Source organism: Acromyrmex echinatior, chromosome 1, assembly GCF_024713525.1.
Source record: "Acromyrmex echinatior isolate Ae372 chromosome 1, ASM2471352v2, whole genome shotgun sequence".
Taxonomy (NCBI): domain Eukaryota; kingdom Metazoa; phylum Arthropoda; class Insecta; order Hymenoptera; family Formicidae; genus Acromyrmex; species Acromyrmex echinatior.
The window spans coordinates 14,647,167-14,664,153 of record NC_141852.1 but is presented as its reverse complement, the minus strand read 5'-3'; the positions used below and the strand labels follow the sequence as shown (position 1 = coordinate 14,664,153).

At 32.3% G+C, this 16,987-nt stretch overlaps 1 protein-coding gene and 1 long non-coding RNA gene across 7 annotated transcripts in view; one reads left to right on the top strand and one right to left on the bottom strand.

Annotated features, from left to right (window-relative positions):
* The window catches only part of LOC105146940 (dipeptidase 1), a 116,116-nt gene that overhangs the window by 23,547 nt on the left and 75,582 nt on the right, over nt 1-16,987 (top strand). For 4 of the 5 annotated variants that reach the window (XM_011057599.2, XM_011057598.2, XM_011057594.2 and 1 more), the window contains exon 3: nt 6,022-6,175. In XM_011057599.2, the coding sequence (XP_011055901.1) occupies nt 6,022-6,175 (154 nt within the window). Of the gene's footprint in view, nt 1-6,021; nt 6,176-7,056; nt 7,587-16,987 lie in introns of those variants that run through there. The other variant, XM_087406397.1, reaches the window with a different exon arrangement.
* LOC105146939 (uncharacterized) overlaps nt 1-16,987 on the bottom strand; it is a 35,314-nt gene that overhangs the window by 15,775 nt on the left and 2,552 nt on the right. Inside the window, exons 1-3 of one of the 2 annotated variants that reach the window (XR_846243.2) lie at nt 1,181-6,015; nt 914-1,074; nt 33-322 (exon numbers count right to left, since the gene is read on the bottom strand). This is a non-coding gene — a long non-coding RNA (uncharacterized LOC105146939). Of the gene's footprint in view, nt 1-32; nt 323-913; nt 1,075-1,180; nt 6,016-16,987 lie in introns of those variants that run through there. The other variant, XR_015545139.1, reaches the window with a different exon arrangement.

Below are 16,987 nucleotides of genomic sequence, written 5' to 3'. Positions count from 1 at the left end.
AATTAATTTAAAAACAAAGTAAATTTATTTACCAGCCAATGATCGTTGCCCGGCTTCGCCTGCTTCTGTATCCAAGTTGATTCCTGAAGATCAAGACACTTCCATTTTCTGAGACACTCACGGAAACGTCGATCGATAAAACGTGACTAATTACGATCACGCGAGAAACTATTAACGACACACTCCCGATTTTAGATACTCTGGTTTTTCGACACTCCCGATTCTCAATATTGAACATTTTTTCCGATATTCCCGATTTTCGACACTCCCGATATCCACTCGCGACTTTTACTCCTCAATCCGCATCTGCCAGCCATATCATCTAAAAAATTAATGCATACCAATGATAATCATAGAATATAACCACACGAAGAGAATAATATGAGATGTATGAAGAAAATTAAACTGTAATGGCGTGTGTTGAAGCATAACGAAAGAATGGTCATCACAATTGAGTATCATTGTAGATAATTGTTGATTTAACCATCTCCGGTATTGATAAAATTAGGATCATTCAACGTATTTTTGCACGAAATGAACGAATCTGACAAAAAAAGTGTCGCTCTACGCCGCGAATCAAGATATTATAATTTTTAAAGTCAACAGATACCTGTATGCAGGTTAGGAAATCGTTGTAATAATATGTCTCTCACAAAAAACATATGAGGCTAGAATAAGTCTTTCTGCTTCAATTACACAAATTCTCTACTTTAAAACAAAAATTCTCTGCTTGCTTTTCTAACCTGAATAGGTCGAATCATCAACTTTAATACCACGGGACAGAGCGACATTTTTTTGTCAGATTCATTCATTTTATGCAAAAACGCGAATGAGCCTAATTTTATCAGACACTAAACTCAATAACTATCCGAAATACTCTGATCTTTCGGGATTCCCGATTCTCAATACTCACCGACATTTCCAATTTTCAACACTCCCGAAATCCACTCGCGACTTTGAAGGGCATTCTTCTAATTGATTGTCGCGACAAACGTTTCAACTGGCAACGGGTGTTTGCAACGCACATTGTAGAATGCTCTTTACTCCTCGTTTCGCATCCGCCAGCCAAGGTATCTACAAAAAAAACACATACAATAAAACTACACGCGAAGCGAATAATATGTACGAAGGAAATTAGACTAATGACGTATTAGAGATTAGAGTAACGAGAGAAACATACACAGTTATAATCACAATTGAATATCGTGTACACTATTAACGTTCGCAATAACGATAGGTATACTACAGGGATTATTACTCTTAATACACAAGATTAAGATTCGTACGGCGTCCGTTCGATACGAAAAGATACGCACAATTACGCGCGCGGTCACCCACCTGCGACGTTCGTATGAGGAATGTGGCCGGCAGGTGGCGAGTGGGGTGGCACGACGTGGTACGGCGTGACGTACGCGAGGTGTTTACATAGGAGCTTGCGACCTTGGACGGTTAACGTCGACTTAAACATTCTTTAGTCTAGCATCGATACCTGACTTTTTACAATGCTTTTCCGATGCTCTTTACATTGCTTATAATTATTTTATTAATAAAGGTAAATATATTCACACACACACATATACCGTTCTCTAATTATGTTCTCTATTTAATCCTTCATATTAGGATTTTTTTTTACCTAAGCGAAATTTCACTCTCGAATTTCTTAGTATAAAAATTTCAATCTTTATTAAATAAAATTCTTACATTTGAATTAAATAATTATTTGTCAAGTAGCGATGTAGTACAGATGAAAAATCATCTAGAATTTTCTTAGATTTTTTTGAAAACTTAGAACAGTAAAGAAATTTAAGCTGGACGAAAAAGACCTAGCGTGCCTACGAAGTAAAAATATGCGTATCTAATACGAAATAATATGTGTGTTTACAGAAGAGTTTGGCATTTCGATTATAAAACAAGTTTTTAAAACACATTTTTATGAAAGTTTTAAGCAATTGAATTGAATAAGTCATTCAAATAAATTCACAATTTAAGAAATTCAGTATTACATATTGTAGTGAGATTTTTAACTATTAGTACACACGTTAGTTTTGGATACATATTCGTTTTTGAGTCCGATCATTCGTGTCTTGGTTTAATTTTCATCACTTTTACAGGTATATATGTATAAAGTATTAAACAATTTCTCCATATATTTTGATATCATTAGAAAATATTTGTGTTATATATTCGTAACAAATTGTAGATAAATTGTTATAACTAAATATAGTTAACAAAATCAGAAAAATGCACTGTTTCATATAAAAATATAAAACTCTGAAACAAAAATGTTTAAAGGGAAAATATAGTAAAATTGACATTCCAAACTACAAGAAAAAACGTATTCAAGTATCGGCTGTCCAAAAAGTTTAGTTATTGAGTAACTTGAAAACGTTTTTTTAATATGCTTGAATAGCTATAAATTGAAGATATATTGCATTTATATTTTAAAACAATAGATTTTATTATTGATATTGTTAAAAAAAATTTATAATTTTTATTAGGAAAATGTTCTTTATAACATTAACAGACAACGTAATATATAATATTACTAACAACAGAACAAAGATACCAAAAATCGCGTTTATTAAGGGCTAATATGTTATTTTAGAGTTAAATTCTTTTTTTAATAATTTGCGAAATATTCTCGCAATATAACCGAGAATTAATTGAAATTTTAAAGAAAATAAAATTTTTTTTCGTTACAGAAAATATACACATAATGACTTGAGTCATTTGTGATCCAGAGATGAACTTTGGAGTTATACATCCATTTAAAGGATACGCACGAATTGAGGCTGATAACGCACAAAAGTTGTTCTCTAGATATCAAACTTTTTTTAGCAATAGAAAAATGACCGATATTTGACTACGTGCTCTTAGTATTAAAAAAAAAAAAATTGGCAGGACACGAATGACCCAGACGTGTGTAGTGTGTACTAAGAATTAAGCAGGAAGTTCATATAATTTTTTTACGTAAACGATTACTTAGAGCGTTTTATATCCCATTTGAAATCACTATATTATTGGCAATATATTGTATACTATTCATTGCTAATTTATATGTATGAAGAACATTATGAATATAAATTTATTATTTATTCACAATTTTTTTTCTAAAAAAGAATAACTGTTTCAAAACAATTATTAAACAGAATACTGAAAGTACAGAAGTACTTTAAATAGCTTGTTATGGCAATACTTCTAAAAAATAAAAATTTTAATTACTATAACGTTTTTTTTTATCATGGCTTTTCGATAGAATTGTATGTTTAAAGATTCATAAAGAATATGTAGTTATGAAACAAAAGTTTAAAAATATCTAAATAACTATTGCTGGTTTTAAAACAAATATTAATCGAAATATTAAACAAAAGCTCGTTAAATAATTTATTATGATAACATTTTAAAAAAAAATTTATTTAATATAACGTTTATGAGTTTTCGCATATTTAATGTAATCGCATATTTAAAGGTTCATAAAAGGTAGTTATGGAAACAGAAAAAAAATGTTGAATGTTAAATGTAAATATCCATAACTGTTTGGTTTCAAAACAAATATTAAACGGAATATTGAACAAAAGCACGTTGAATAATTTATTATGACGGTGATGTTTCCAAAGAAATAAAGATTTTATTTAATATAACGCTTTTTTATTATAGGTTTTCAAATGAAATTGCCTATTTAATAGTTAAAAAAAATAGTTATTAAAAGAAATATTAACAATATTCAAAATAATATTTTATAATTTATGCCTCAAAGAGTAGTAAAAGTACATTATAATAATACCTGTAGATAATCCGACAAACGTTATTCATTAATTTATATTTCAGAATATGTATAATTACAACAAATATACAACAAAAACAACATCAATTATTCTAATAAAGTATTATTTCTGTTAATAACAATACGCAATACTTATTTAATTTTTAAAATCATAAAAAAACAATATAAAATATTATTCAAATAATTATGAATGATAATGTAACTTACATCCATAATCACTACCAGTTAATCAACTTTTATAAGCTATCTTTTCACAAAAATCTTTTGGATAAATATAAAAGTTGAATTCTAAAACAATAGCACAGCGTGAAAATCATAAAAGGCTTAAAAAATATATATAAGAAAAGAACTTTGAGGGATCAAGAGAAAAACTGGGTTTTTTTTTACTGAGTTTTTAATTCAAAATTTCTAATTTTTGAGTTTTTTTTCTGATCATTTTCATCTCTAGGAAACACGCAGTTGATAACGAAAACAGATCGCGTGTAACGAACGCGCTCTACGTAGCCACAATATCGGGCAAACCATTGTCGCAGTTGTACGTATGTACTTCTCCGAATTGACCGAACGTGTTTCAACCTCATGCCGAGTGCCGTAAACGATTGCTGTAATAATTAGTGCGCGTAATGAACGTGCGTCTCTTCCGATACTATACGTCGCGATGTCCAAGCTTTCTTCATCCGTTCATGAGAGAAATATTGATTGATCAGATAACCAGTGATACGTAATATGTAATATATCAGCCCTTTCAGCAAACGTGCGCCACGTTATACGTTCAAGCATTGGAACATTTGTCACAAAAGCAAGCAAAATGAATTAAATGGATAAAGCTTATACTGTTAATTTATAATATCATTATTTTATGTTCATTAATATGGAAATATTAATATGAAAATCGAAATAGTATTCTGATTTTATAGTTACGAAAATTGAATGAGATTTATTCAAATATTGTCGATAAATATTTTATATATATATATAATTGTATTCTATTTTATCGATAATTAATTTTTCGATATGTTATAATTAAAATTAATAAATATTGTTGTTAATATATAAAATAAAAAGATATATTTTGTATTAAAAAATATGTTAAGATTTTTTTTATTATTATGTTTCTCGTACCGTCATTTTACAAAGAATGACCTTACTTTTAAAATATTTCAATTATGTGATATAGAACCCCGCACTAATCGTGTGGAAAATTGAATGGAAATCCGATGAAATGAGTTAGTTTTCGCATATAATGTAGCTTATAATGTAATTGAACAAAAAAGATATAAGAGACACAAGACTTTAACTATAATGTTTCAAAGGTGTTGTGTAAGTACAAATTTTACATCTTTAATCACAGCCCAAAAATTATCCATTATTGAACCTTGTACCTATAGCATCTTTTGATCAACACATTATAAGATACATTACATGTGAAAACTAATTACACTTATTTCTCGAGGATCCAATTTTCTACATAATACGAGATCCTGTATTTATACATATTAAATATAAACAATTCCATTTTTTGATAAAATATAAAATAAATACAATATTTATTTCGAAATAAAGTTTAAACGTATCCAACACGTCAGAGAGAATTAAATTCATGTTTCATCTCAACAAGAATGCAAATACACTCTTGTTTCCGCGAAGCATCCTCTGTATAACTTCGTGGAAAATAAGTTTGACACAGCTACCGAGTCCACCTGAAGTTGGACATCAGATAACGCTGTTATAAAGGCTAAACTTTGGCTATCTAGAGTTTGTTCGGCTATATTGTAGAACAAAATTACAGGACATCGAATATTCTCGTTTTGAAGTATGATTAACACCAGAAGTAATTAAGCTTAAACTATAAGCTCAAACAAACAATGAGAAATGAATCCATCTTACATAAGTTGCAAAACTTTTAACAAAATAGTATAGCTGAAATATTCTGCTAACATCCAAGTTTTTAACTGATTCTTTTAAGAAGTCGTGGCACTCGTGATGCTTTATCTTTTCGTCGGAGGATTACGAGCATTCATGTAAAACAACTTTATTGGAAAAGTATTTGATGGAAGTTCCGCGTACGGAAATACATATATTTCACGTCATATACGCCTGAAGAATGTATATTCTATCCGAATAATTTATCCATTGTTTTAGTAGCACGTCATGTTTAGCTTAAAAAGTTTAAAGGATGGAAAAGTCACGGGCGGCGTGTATGCACATATTAATCAATATTTCGCGTTTTCTTCCAGGCACAACGACCTACCCTGGAATATACGAAAGTTCCTGAAGAACCAGCTGAGGGAATTCAGGTTTGATGACCTAAGTGACATTCATCCCTGGTCACGGAGCGCCTGGAGCCACACAGATCTCAAGAGATTGAGGCAAGGCATGGTTGCAGCGCAGGTGAGTTTAATAATAAATGTTCGTCAAAGTTATTGTCGCGGCCAAAGCTTGATCTATTACGATACTGATTGAATGTGCAAAAAATTTTTCGTTGAATAACATGCAGCCTCTCTTTGCACAATTAATTAATTGTCGATATTTACGTTGAATCGATTGGTTCAATTTTTAGAAATGAAATCTAGTAAAAAATTTGTTGAATAATTTGACTTTTGCAAAGATATTTTATGAAAATAAAGTAGAATCTTTTTACTTCCACAAAATGAACAAGAATACCGTAAAACTCTTAAGAAGATTATTGGAAAGCTACTTGTATTAAATGTGATTTCTTGAATGTTAACTGCTTGATCAGGTTTTCATTGCTTTAATTATATACGTATTACGCTTATTAGTGTTTCTATTGTTTTTTAAAACTATGACTTCATATTAGAGATTTTGCATAAAATTTGTGAATAATTTATAATTAATTATTGTTCAGTGAAAATACACTTTGTACTGCATTGGAAAAAAAGTGTTTGATTTATGACTATAATTACATGATACAATAATTATGGTTATTACTGCTATAATATGTTAATAATAATTATTATTTACAATTCATTTTCTATATACAAAAATATGTACAGTCCGATCCGAAAATAGTTATAATTTATATTTTTTTGTATTAATATAGAACTGTAACAATAATTACATTATTGTTATTAACATTACAACAGGAATAACTGTAAAAATGAAGCTTCTAACCGTAATTACTTCATCATGCAATTATAGTTACAAACACCAAATACTTTTCTCACAAATTGCATCATGGGAAATAAAGTAAATAAATAAAAAAAAAAAGATAACATTGTTGCGGATTAATCTGAATTTCTCTCTCTCTCTCTCTCTCTCTCTCTCTCTCTCTCTCTCTCTCTCTTTCTCTCTTGGTTTTCGAAAACAGACCTGGCAATTAGTTGAGCTTAACATGCGATTTTCGCCAACTTCGTCGCAGCTCGCGAGGTGAAAATTAAATCCACGCGAATGAGAGAATCGCATGTCGCCTTGAAGCCACAGTACCGCCAAATTGCAATTAAATGTTCGCACGTAGAACTCGACCTGCAGAGTCATCGACAATTATAACTAATTTAAAGTCGCGTTAATCCAGTCTGATTTAAATTCAAGCGGTTGCCGACTCGCAGAATCGCATGCAGTTAGTCGTTCACCAATATTGCTACGAAATGTTCGCCGTATCCTAAAGCCTGTTTTGTTCGTGGCAAGCAGAGATTATTAATTTATAGCGTGCCGTGTACGTAACTCGGCTATAAATCAAACAGCAGCGGTGCCGCGCCTAATAGCAATTAATCGATTTTACGAAGATTTCACGCCTATGTTTAAACGCGAATGTGTGGCGCGTTTGCAACTTTCGAGTATCCTGGTACGTCAATTTGTGCGAATTTCGTGGTATCTATCGCAACAAGTACGATAAAATTTATGTTGCAGAAAAGGGAAGTACGTGCTACACAATACATGAGACGGGAGAGAAAAAAGACTAAGCTATTAAACATGTTACTGTAATGACAAAAATTACAGAAATTAATTATCTGCCGCCGTGTTACATCGTGCGGAACAACCCCGTGAACGAAAATCGACTAACGCGGATCCTGCCGGAATTATCTAGCAGTTCCGATTTTCCGTGAACCGTGAATTTAACGAATATAAATTTGATCTTTCCGATCGCGCAGTTAAAGCTTTCACGCGCGACGCTTCTGCCGGGTGATCGTTAATAACGGGGATTAATCTAAAATCGCAATTAAGATCTGACCGTAAAAAATCACCTCTCAGTTCAATTAACGGCAGAAACGGCTCTTTAACGACCCGAGGAAAATCGAGGCGAACTTGGGCAATTAATTTCCTTCGGTTGCCCGCCGTGCTTCACGTGCCGCCGAAAATTTACCACGACACGATCGGTTTCCTTCCCTTTTCATCCCCCATCCCGAAATACCTTCGATTAATCCCGCGAAAATCCCTTTCCGACCGACTCGGTATCGTATCGAATAAACTTCGACATAGCGCGCGAAACTTTGCACGAAGTCGGAGAATCTCTATCGAGCATATCGACTCTCAACCGCATTCGCGGTAGCATGAAGTGTTCGTTAGAAATAGACGAATCAGAGTGATAAAAGAATTGTAGCTAAAAAAAAATTTTGATGAATTCCGATAACACGGAAAGAAGAAAGAACGATTTTATTGAAATATCTAAAATTTAACTAGATAAAGTTCTGAAGATAATTTTGTTGGAATCATCAAAATAATTACATAGAAATCTCAAGCATAATGAGCGTTGCAAAAAGTTTTAACATTCCAGCAAATTTCAACGTCCTATACATAATAATTTTATATAATGGTCCAATAAAATTATTTTCAAATCTATATCTAACTACATTTTTAGTCAGCAAAACTATCCTTTCCATATAAAGACAATTTTTCTCTAGAAAAAGGAACATGTGTAATCAAAGAAATAAAAGATTTAAGTATCAATTAGAATTAAATATTGCTTGAAAATTAAAATGCTCTGTAAATAATATAAATAACGCAACTATTCGCGACTACATCGGTCGATTCCGCGTAAATTCTTTTATTATAAAAACTGTCTTCAATTCCAAATATTCTCATTATCAAAAATTACTCCCCTTTGTACGTGATAAGCTTATTGCATTTAGTAGCTCTCAAAGAAGAACAGAGACTGAACGGAGGCTGCGTGGAGAATTTATTTACGGTACTTGAAGCACTCGCGCGCGCGCCAGCAGAACGTGCCTCTAAAGACACGAAGTGCATAGTCGAGAGTTAACACAGAAGAGGAAGACAAAGATGCATAGTCGCGGTGTATGCGCAAAGTACTTAGTCCGGTGAAAAGTTTTGGGACGCGTGCAAATATAAAGATATTTCTCGGGAACATATTCGAACATCGAATTTGGCGTGTCGTACATATACGTATATAGATGGCTATATATATATATATATATATATATACAACCCGCGGTGTGTTCAAACGAGAATTTTGATTCGTGTTAAATAAACGATGTGATTCAGTAGCGTGGTAATAGCAGGGTATACTGGTCATAAACTCGCACAATATAGCGCGAGAATCCATTTAAGAGCCCAATATCGAACGCGACCCGGCGAGGACGAAGTGTGACCCGTACACACGTGCGCTATACGTTCTTAAATGCATTGAATCTCGATTAAATTGGAAGGAGGATTATGGGATTTTCGGTCTCGCGAATATTCATTTTCGAAGTGCCGCTTGTGCGTTTCTCTCTCTCTCTCTCTCTCTCTCTCACCTTTCCACCATTCCGTGATGATAAATCCAAAGACATAGAACATGGACTGCACTATTCGCATCTAATAGCGAATTTAATTACTTAGTATTATATATTGGATTAATGTATACTAAAAGTGAAATTAATGAAGTTAAATACATGAAGTTAAATATAAAACAGTATATACATATGTAGATGTATTAATTTAATTTAAACGATTAAATAATCAATAATGACATTGTTATGTTAACACACATCACATTTAACAAAATATATATACCTATGTATAATTTTATTATCAAGGTGATTATCATATTATGCCATTACATTTAGATACTTTACATAAAGCAATCTTTAATGTGCACTACTCTAGAATAGTATAAATGACCGAATACAAATATGGTCAATAAAAATGAGAGGGAAGAAAGACGGCCAATCTCTCTCTTTTTCTAATTGTAATTAATTATTCTCTAAATCTGAATCAGTGAATAGTCATTGATTACCTAGTGGCACTGATAATCAGTGAAGTTCAACTAAAAAAGGAAGAATGTTTGAGCATTAATAACTAAAATACTAATATTTGCATGTTAATTTCAATCTTCCAATACTATATTCATTAAATTTAAGCACTAAAACAAGGTTAGTTAGATCACATCATAAAAATTAACTAGAGATTAGGGATCTCACATTTAATTCACTGATTACCAGTGGCATATTTGGCACTGATATCAATGATTATCCATTGATTCAAATTTAGAGAGTAAATACATACAATAGAGACTGACTATCTTCACGTTCTATCTCTTTCATTTTGTCGACCAATTTTACACACGGATGGCGCGGTCAATACTCTATAACTTTGGATAAATCCACGTTTTTTTCAAACGGGATTCGAGGGCTGCGTGCGGAATCCGTTAAAATGCATTACGAATTAACGGAGCTGTTGCTCGCACGTGCTACATAGGGAATAAATAAATAATACATCGCAGGAGATTAAACCCCCGTGAAATTTTCAGTTACAATGCAATTTGCAGTCGAACGGGCGCGGCGGGATGCAGAAATCGAGCTCGTGGCCCCGACGCGACGTCACGTTGCGTCATGTCGGATGAAAGGGTAATGTTGAAAATCGCCCGATATATCCATACGTCATGCCTCCTCGTCGGGAAAGGAAATTTCTCGAGAGACCTTTGAAAATGCCATCATTCTCGTTAGCAAAGACAGTCTCGGGATGATCCCCAACTATTAAACGCTCCCGTTATTTAGACGCGCTTACGGCGAACGAGGCGGTAAGCCGCAAGAAAAGAGTTGCCACGAATCCGAAAAAGTCAGTGCTCTCATGGAAGTGCAGCGTGGAATAAGATACCTTTGAAGAGGATCGAGATCTTAGTTACTTTAATGTTAAAGTATCTGCTGGTCTTTTAGCGAGGCGGGGAGGGGGAGAGGGGAGAAGCCAAACGAGCATCCACCGAGCTAATGAGAAGACGTGTAAATGCGCGCCATTTACCGTTGCAACGTAATGAAATCATTAATGTTATTAAATGGAATATTAATTTCATGCATAATGAGTGGAGATGCTAGTAAAACGCACTGTATTTACGATGCGCGCACGTGCAACATACCGCCGGCACGTTACGAGCAATTTTTCATAATTAATGCCAATCTGTGATCGCGCGAGGTTTCCGAGGCATGGCGTAATAACGAGGAAAAATTATTACGCTGATGACCGAAACGCAACAATGGTTGGATAATTACGCGGAAACTTTTTCAAAGATATCAGATATTTTTATACGAAACAATTAATAATGCAATTAAAATCGGAATGCCACTGACGGGAGAATTTTGTAATTATATCGTATAGAAGGCGCATAACGTGAAATATCCCGTAGAACGTCGTTAATAATAATAGAAGCATGCGTGATCGTATTACGCTGTCCAATCAGATTTTATATAGACTTTGTTTAATTTTATTAATAACTGGAATTTTATTAACAATAATATAAAACGAAAATCAAACTTGTACAAGCAAAGTAATAAGATTAGAAGAACGAATAAAAAAGAGAAATCAAGATGATAAATAATAATTTAATCAAATCATTGTAAAATATAATAGGATATATCAATCATGTAGTCTTCATCAACTAACGAAATTGGTAGAATATAAAAACTTCAATGTTAAAATGCAAAAATAGACATCGACAAAATAAAATTATTTAATAAATAGATAAAAATTAATAATATTATAAATATTATAGGAGCATCGTAAAAACAATATCGTTCTTGAACTTTGAAAATGTATGGTTTTGAAGATGTATATCAAAATGGCTTCAAAATAATTATCAAGAATATACTTATATTAATATAAGTATTACGCATATTTTTTAACAAAATGAAAAAATTATAATACAAATTTTTTATATTGCATTTTGAAAGCGATACAAAAAGTTTAGCGGTGACTTAAAATCTGGGGCAACAATTGTTTCAATAAGAAATAGATATATTTTTAAAAAATAATTGAGATAAAGTAAAAAGATTTTCATTCAAACTATAAAATTTTATTCCTACATGTAAATATTAAACCGTTTCATATGTATATAATATTCATTTTTATATAGAAAATATAAATTTCCAATTTTAGTCACTTTTTATGGAGATTACATCTGATAAAGATATACCTGATACATTCTTAACATTCAAATTTTTATATTCTATTGATTTTCTTAACTGATAAAAGCTCTATTTAGTTGAAACGTCCTATTTTTTGGCAACAATTTGATATTAAATTTTATTTTTTTATTATATTAATATTTCTTGATTTCATTGCTCGTTTCTTGGTTGTCTAACCTTCTTGCTTTATTAATATATAATTTCATAAACGTGATTTTTTTTTAACAGGAGATATGTTATGTTAAAACTATCAAGATTAAAAAAAAGATCTTTGAACTCTTGTAGAAAAGTTCTACTGAGCACTACTAATACACAGTATTTTGAGATATTACTGCATTACTGCACTACAACACTACTGCATACTTATAATAATAATAGTACAATAGTACCTTTTCCGTAATGCCTCAAAATAGTACCGTGCAGTAGTATTTTTCTACAAAGGAAGGGATCATACAGCTTGCATCTTGAGTTGCCTACGTTTCGACCTCGACAGATCCCTTAAGATATCCAGTCTACCAACGTCAAGACGAAAGGGATAACCACTCGGTTATATCCATTGGGACGAACGCGCGTACACATTCATGTAACATGTACATAACGCATATATCGAATGTATACAGCAGCCAAACCGAGACTCGCCTCGATCTATCACTGTCCTGGTTAATTCAGACGAGCTGGCGGTATCCGGCAACGGAAGGTTACTTATCATTGATCGCGTGCCGTCGACTTACATAGAGTCTGCGGCATCGCGGCATAAACGAGATTTTCCATCCTTTCGTACAACGACCGCTTTTTCAATTCAACAACAGAACAGATTACAGACATCAATTTTGCAACATTATAACATGAAAATTTCCCTGTTAGATATTACATGAGGTCTATTAGTCTTTGTATACAGCATTTTTCCAGCATTCCTCAAGGAAGATCTTATTTACTTAGACAGACTATTTCTAGTATAAAAGAAAGTCAAAAAATCTCGCTACAATTTTTCACACACAATACACTAGCGCATCGCAGAATACATGTGACGAGTATACTTTCGTTTGAACCCTCGGGCTGTCTATCTCGAGAAACCTTCGGCACTTCCGGCACATCACAAATCGCGAAAGTGCATTCTAACTTGAGATGAGTCGAGGCATCCTGATTTATCGCGTCGCTAGATTCTCGCTGGAAATTTACGTTACACTTTCGGCGTCTTCGTTGTGAGAGAAGCAATTCGTACGAACGGAAGGAAATTTAAGTCTCGCGTGGTTGTTTCGAAATTTTAGATACGGAGGAGGGCGACTGATGGAGAAGTTGGAAAGCCAACGGCGAAATACGATTTCCCTTTTTTTTATAACTGATCAAATTGAATTTCCATTATTGTCCTGCTTTCTCATTATATATTTTTACATTCAATAACTGACAATAAAAACGCAATTGTCTTTTGCACGTTGATTGGATATTTGAACATAAAAAATTTTAACTATTAACCAATTTTTTGCATCAAATTTCTTTAGTACCAATTTTTCGATTAAACATTCAGAATTTTAGAAGAAAGGATTGCAGAGCGAACAGCTTATGTATCGCTTATTTTCGCCTGAATTATTATTATTAAAATAAAAGCATTTTGTCATCTATTTTGAGTATCTTTGAATGATCAATTAATTTCGTTTTGTCGCAATTATTTAAAACATTTTAATACAGTTAACATTATAATATTATTTGTTAATTATTGTATTTTGTAATATGGGTAACAAGCTCGTTAACTTAATGATTTTGAAGGTATAACAAAAATGTTTTTATTTCTATTATTTTTTTTTTGAAATTAGAAATTCTTGAAAACTTTCTTTTGTTACTTTAAAAATTTTTTTAATTTTTAAAATGTTGAAATTTCAAAAAATTTTGACATACTAATATGTTAAAAGTTATATTATTTTATGTTTTTTTTTTAAGAATACGCAACACATGTCAGATGTTAAATTAAAGTTACGTTTTATATAATTTAATCAAAGTATTAATTGTAATCATCTTTATAAATAATAGTAAATAGTTTTACTCAAAATTTGATATAATTTTTGCTGATTTATGAAAGTTTGTGATATACTCAAAACTTTCAGATTCCAAAAAATATTTAAATTTTAAAACATTTGATAATTCAATATAATATATAACTATGAAGTTCCTCCAAAAGCTTCTAAGATGTTCTATTATTTATAGTTTTAAATGTAAATGGAAGTTTTCTAGAATGACTTGATGAAAAATTGCTTCAAAATTGAATTAAGAATGATATGTAATTATGTTATATTTTAAAAAATGGAATATAAGCGATACCATAACAGGAGATACGATTAAAATTTATACAATGCCAGATGTGAGAATTAAAGTAGCGCGATGAAAAAGAAAGCAATTTTTTAAATTGATTTTATGTGCGGCTGTTCGCGTAGTGCTCTCCACAGGATAAGTTAAAACGGCCGTCTTAATAGCCAGCTCGCATCGTACAGCCACAAAATTGCTAAAACGTATATAAGAGCGCAACTCTTACAGCCACAGTTCGCCTTTAAGTGGAATCGCAGACGCGACACGTTCTATACACGAAGAGGAGAGTATTTTTACGAACGTCTGACCTAAAACTCACCGTGACTACTGCTCGTTCTTGTGCGGAGCTGAAATAGTGGTGCGAAAGGGAAAAAGAAATCTCGCGTATACACGTGCACATGCGCGCACATGCACTGAGACATGTTCTGCGAACGTCTGACCTAAAATACCGTGGTAACTGCTTTCTTACAATATCTAAAGGGAGAGAGAATGAAGGGTGATTGTGCGCTAATACAGATGTCAGTATATTCTGCTTAATATCCCTGCATTTTCTCTGATGCAAGATTACGTAGCTCTGTTCTCGTAATCTCGTAAAATCACGTTTCTTCCACCGTTTGAAGTTGGGATTCGTTTAAAACTGAGATTGCTGATAACTGCGAACTCAAGACAGTGTCTAATTCAATGCGAACAATGTATTTTTGTACGTACGTCATATATAAAAAAAGAAGAAAATTATAAAAGACCGTTAATATTTTGTCCATTTATCTGGGAATAGTAGTTTTTTATTGCGAGTTTTCGGTGGAATTGCTTTATGAAGATTCGTTAAAAATAGTTATTAAAAAAAGAAATATATTAAAACAATATGTATGTTATAATTCACACTTTTTCGTTGCTAGGTGAAAGTATAAAGACATCCCAGGTGACTATATTCCCAAATGATGCTTATTCATTCACTCGTTCGATAATGACAAGTCCGTCTTTTCTTTTTCCAATCGTTTCGCCGCAAGTAGATTTTTAGCTATATACAAAAGTAATTAGAAGTTAGAATTAGAAACTGCCGTCTCGCCGTTTCCGTTTGACGTACCACCATTAAACCGCAAGCGTAGGCTGAACTTCTCGCTGTTGAATTATTTACTCATCGCAATTAGCCGTTTCGCGGAAGAAGTCGCCGAAGTATTCGAAATATAGACGTCCCGAACGTAGTAATTACCACTGCTGGTATCGCATGCGATTAAAGCCCGTCACTATTAGCGGCGTCGCAATTCACAGTGCAATTTCTGTCGGCGGCAGACATTGAAGGGGGGGAGGGAGGGGGAGAGGACATGACGAGAAAAAGCGGAAGTGCTCTCGCGCCTCCTCCGTGTACGTTGATTTATGACACTGCGACGGTAACCTCACGCTTCGAGCATAAATTTCGTCCGCGTTGTTAAATAAAACTTCCCGTCGACGCGACGACGCGCGATGCGCGACTTGTGCATAATGCGGAAAATTCGCACCGAAGTAAGACACCATGGCCTCGGTTCCGACCGGGCGCAAGAACTTAATGTTTCTCATTTCCAAGTTCCGACAGTGTCGTCCGACGGGACATCAGCCAGCAACCTCTTGATAAGAATTTATTAACTTCGCTTAATCGCATTTTCTCATTTTTCTCAAGAGAAATATGTGTACAGGCTGTACAATGTTAAATAAGGAGCAATGGTAACTCAATCTCGTGGTTAAATAACATTTTATTTTTAACTTCTATGTGTGACAAAATATAAATCAATTCATTTCTGTAATTAATTTCAAACATTAATGTACTTACAAGGGACTTTATGTACTTATAGTTTATGAGTAGATGAATTTAGAAAAGAGCATAGCAGCAGATAATTTTAAGAAGTGAAATCGCCCTTTAAATGTAAAGTAGTTTTTAATTTTTTTATTACATCTCAAAAATAGTTAAAAATATAAAAAAGAATTTATAAAGAAATTAAAACTCGTAATGTAAACGTATTGTAAAATTATTTCTATTTATCTTTAATAATATTTTTAAAAAATAATTTTTTTCAAAATTCATATTTTCAAAATTATTTTTTAAAAACATTATTTATGTAGACAAGTAGAGATAATTTTATTATAAAACTTTTGTATTAGATATTTTTTGCTATCTCGAATAATTTTTGAAATATAACGAAAAAAGCTAAACATTGTTTTATATAAGGAGTTTCGCCCCTTAAAACCTTTATTTGCCGCTACTTATAGAAATAATTAAGGATAACTCAAGTTGGATATAATTTTATTCATTTTATGAATTTAACAGTCTGGTAAAATATGATAAGGAAGAACACTATTATATCAAAGTTATAACCTAATCTCTTAATCATCTAATTATAGTTGAATATTATCTATTATTTGTATTATTAACAATCGTTATCTAAACATTATTAAGCACTTAGATCCAATCCAACTGTTCCTGTGTATGTTTTTCGTAAAAGATTTCTTGAGTTAAATAACATTTTGTTATTTTTAACTTCCATGTACGCCAAAATTTAAATCAATCCATTTTTATAGTTAA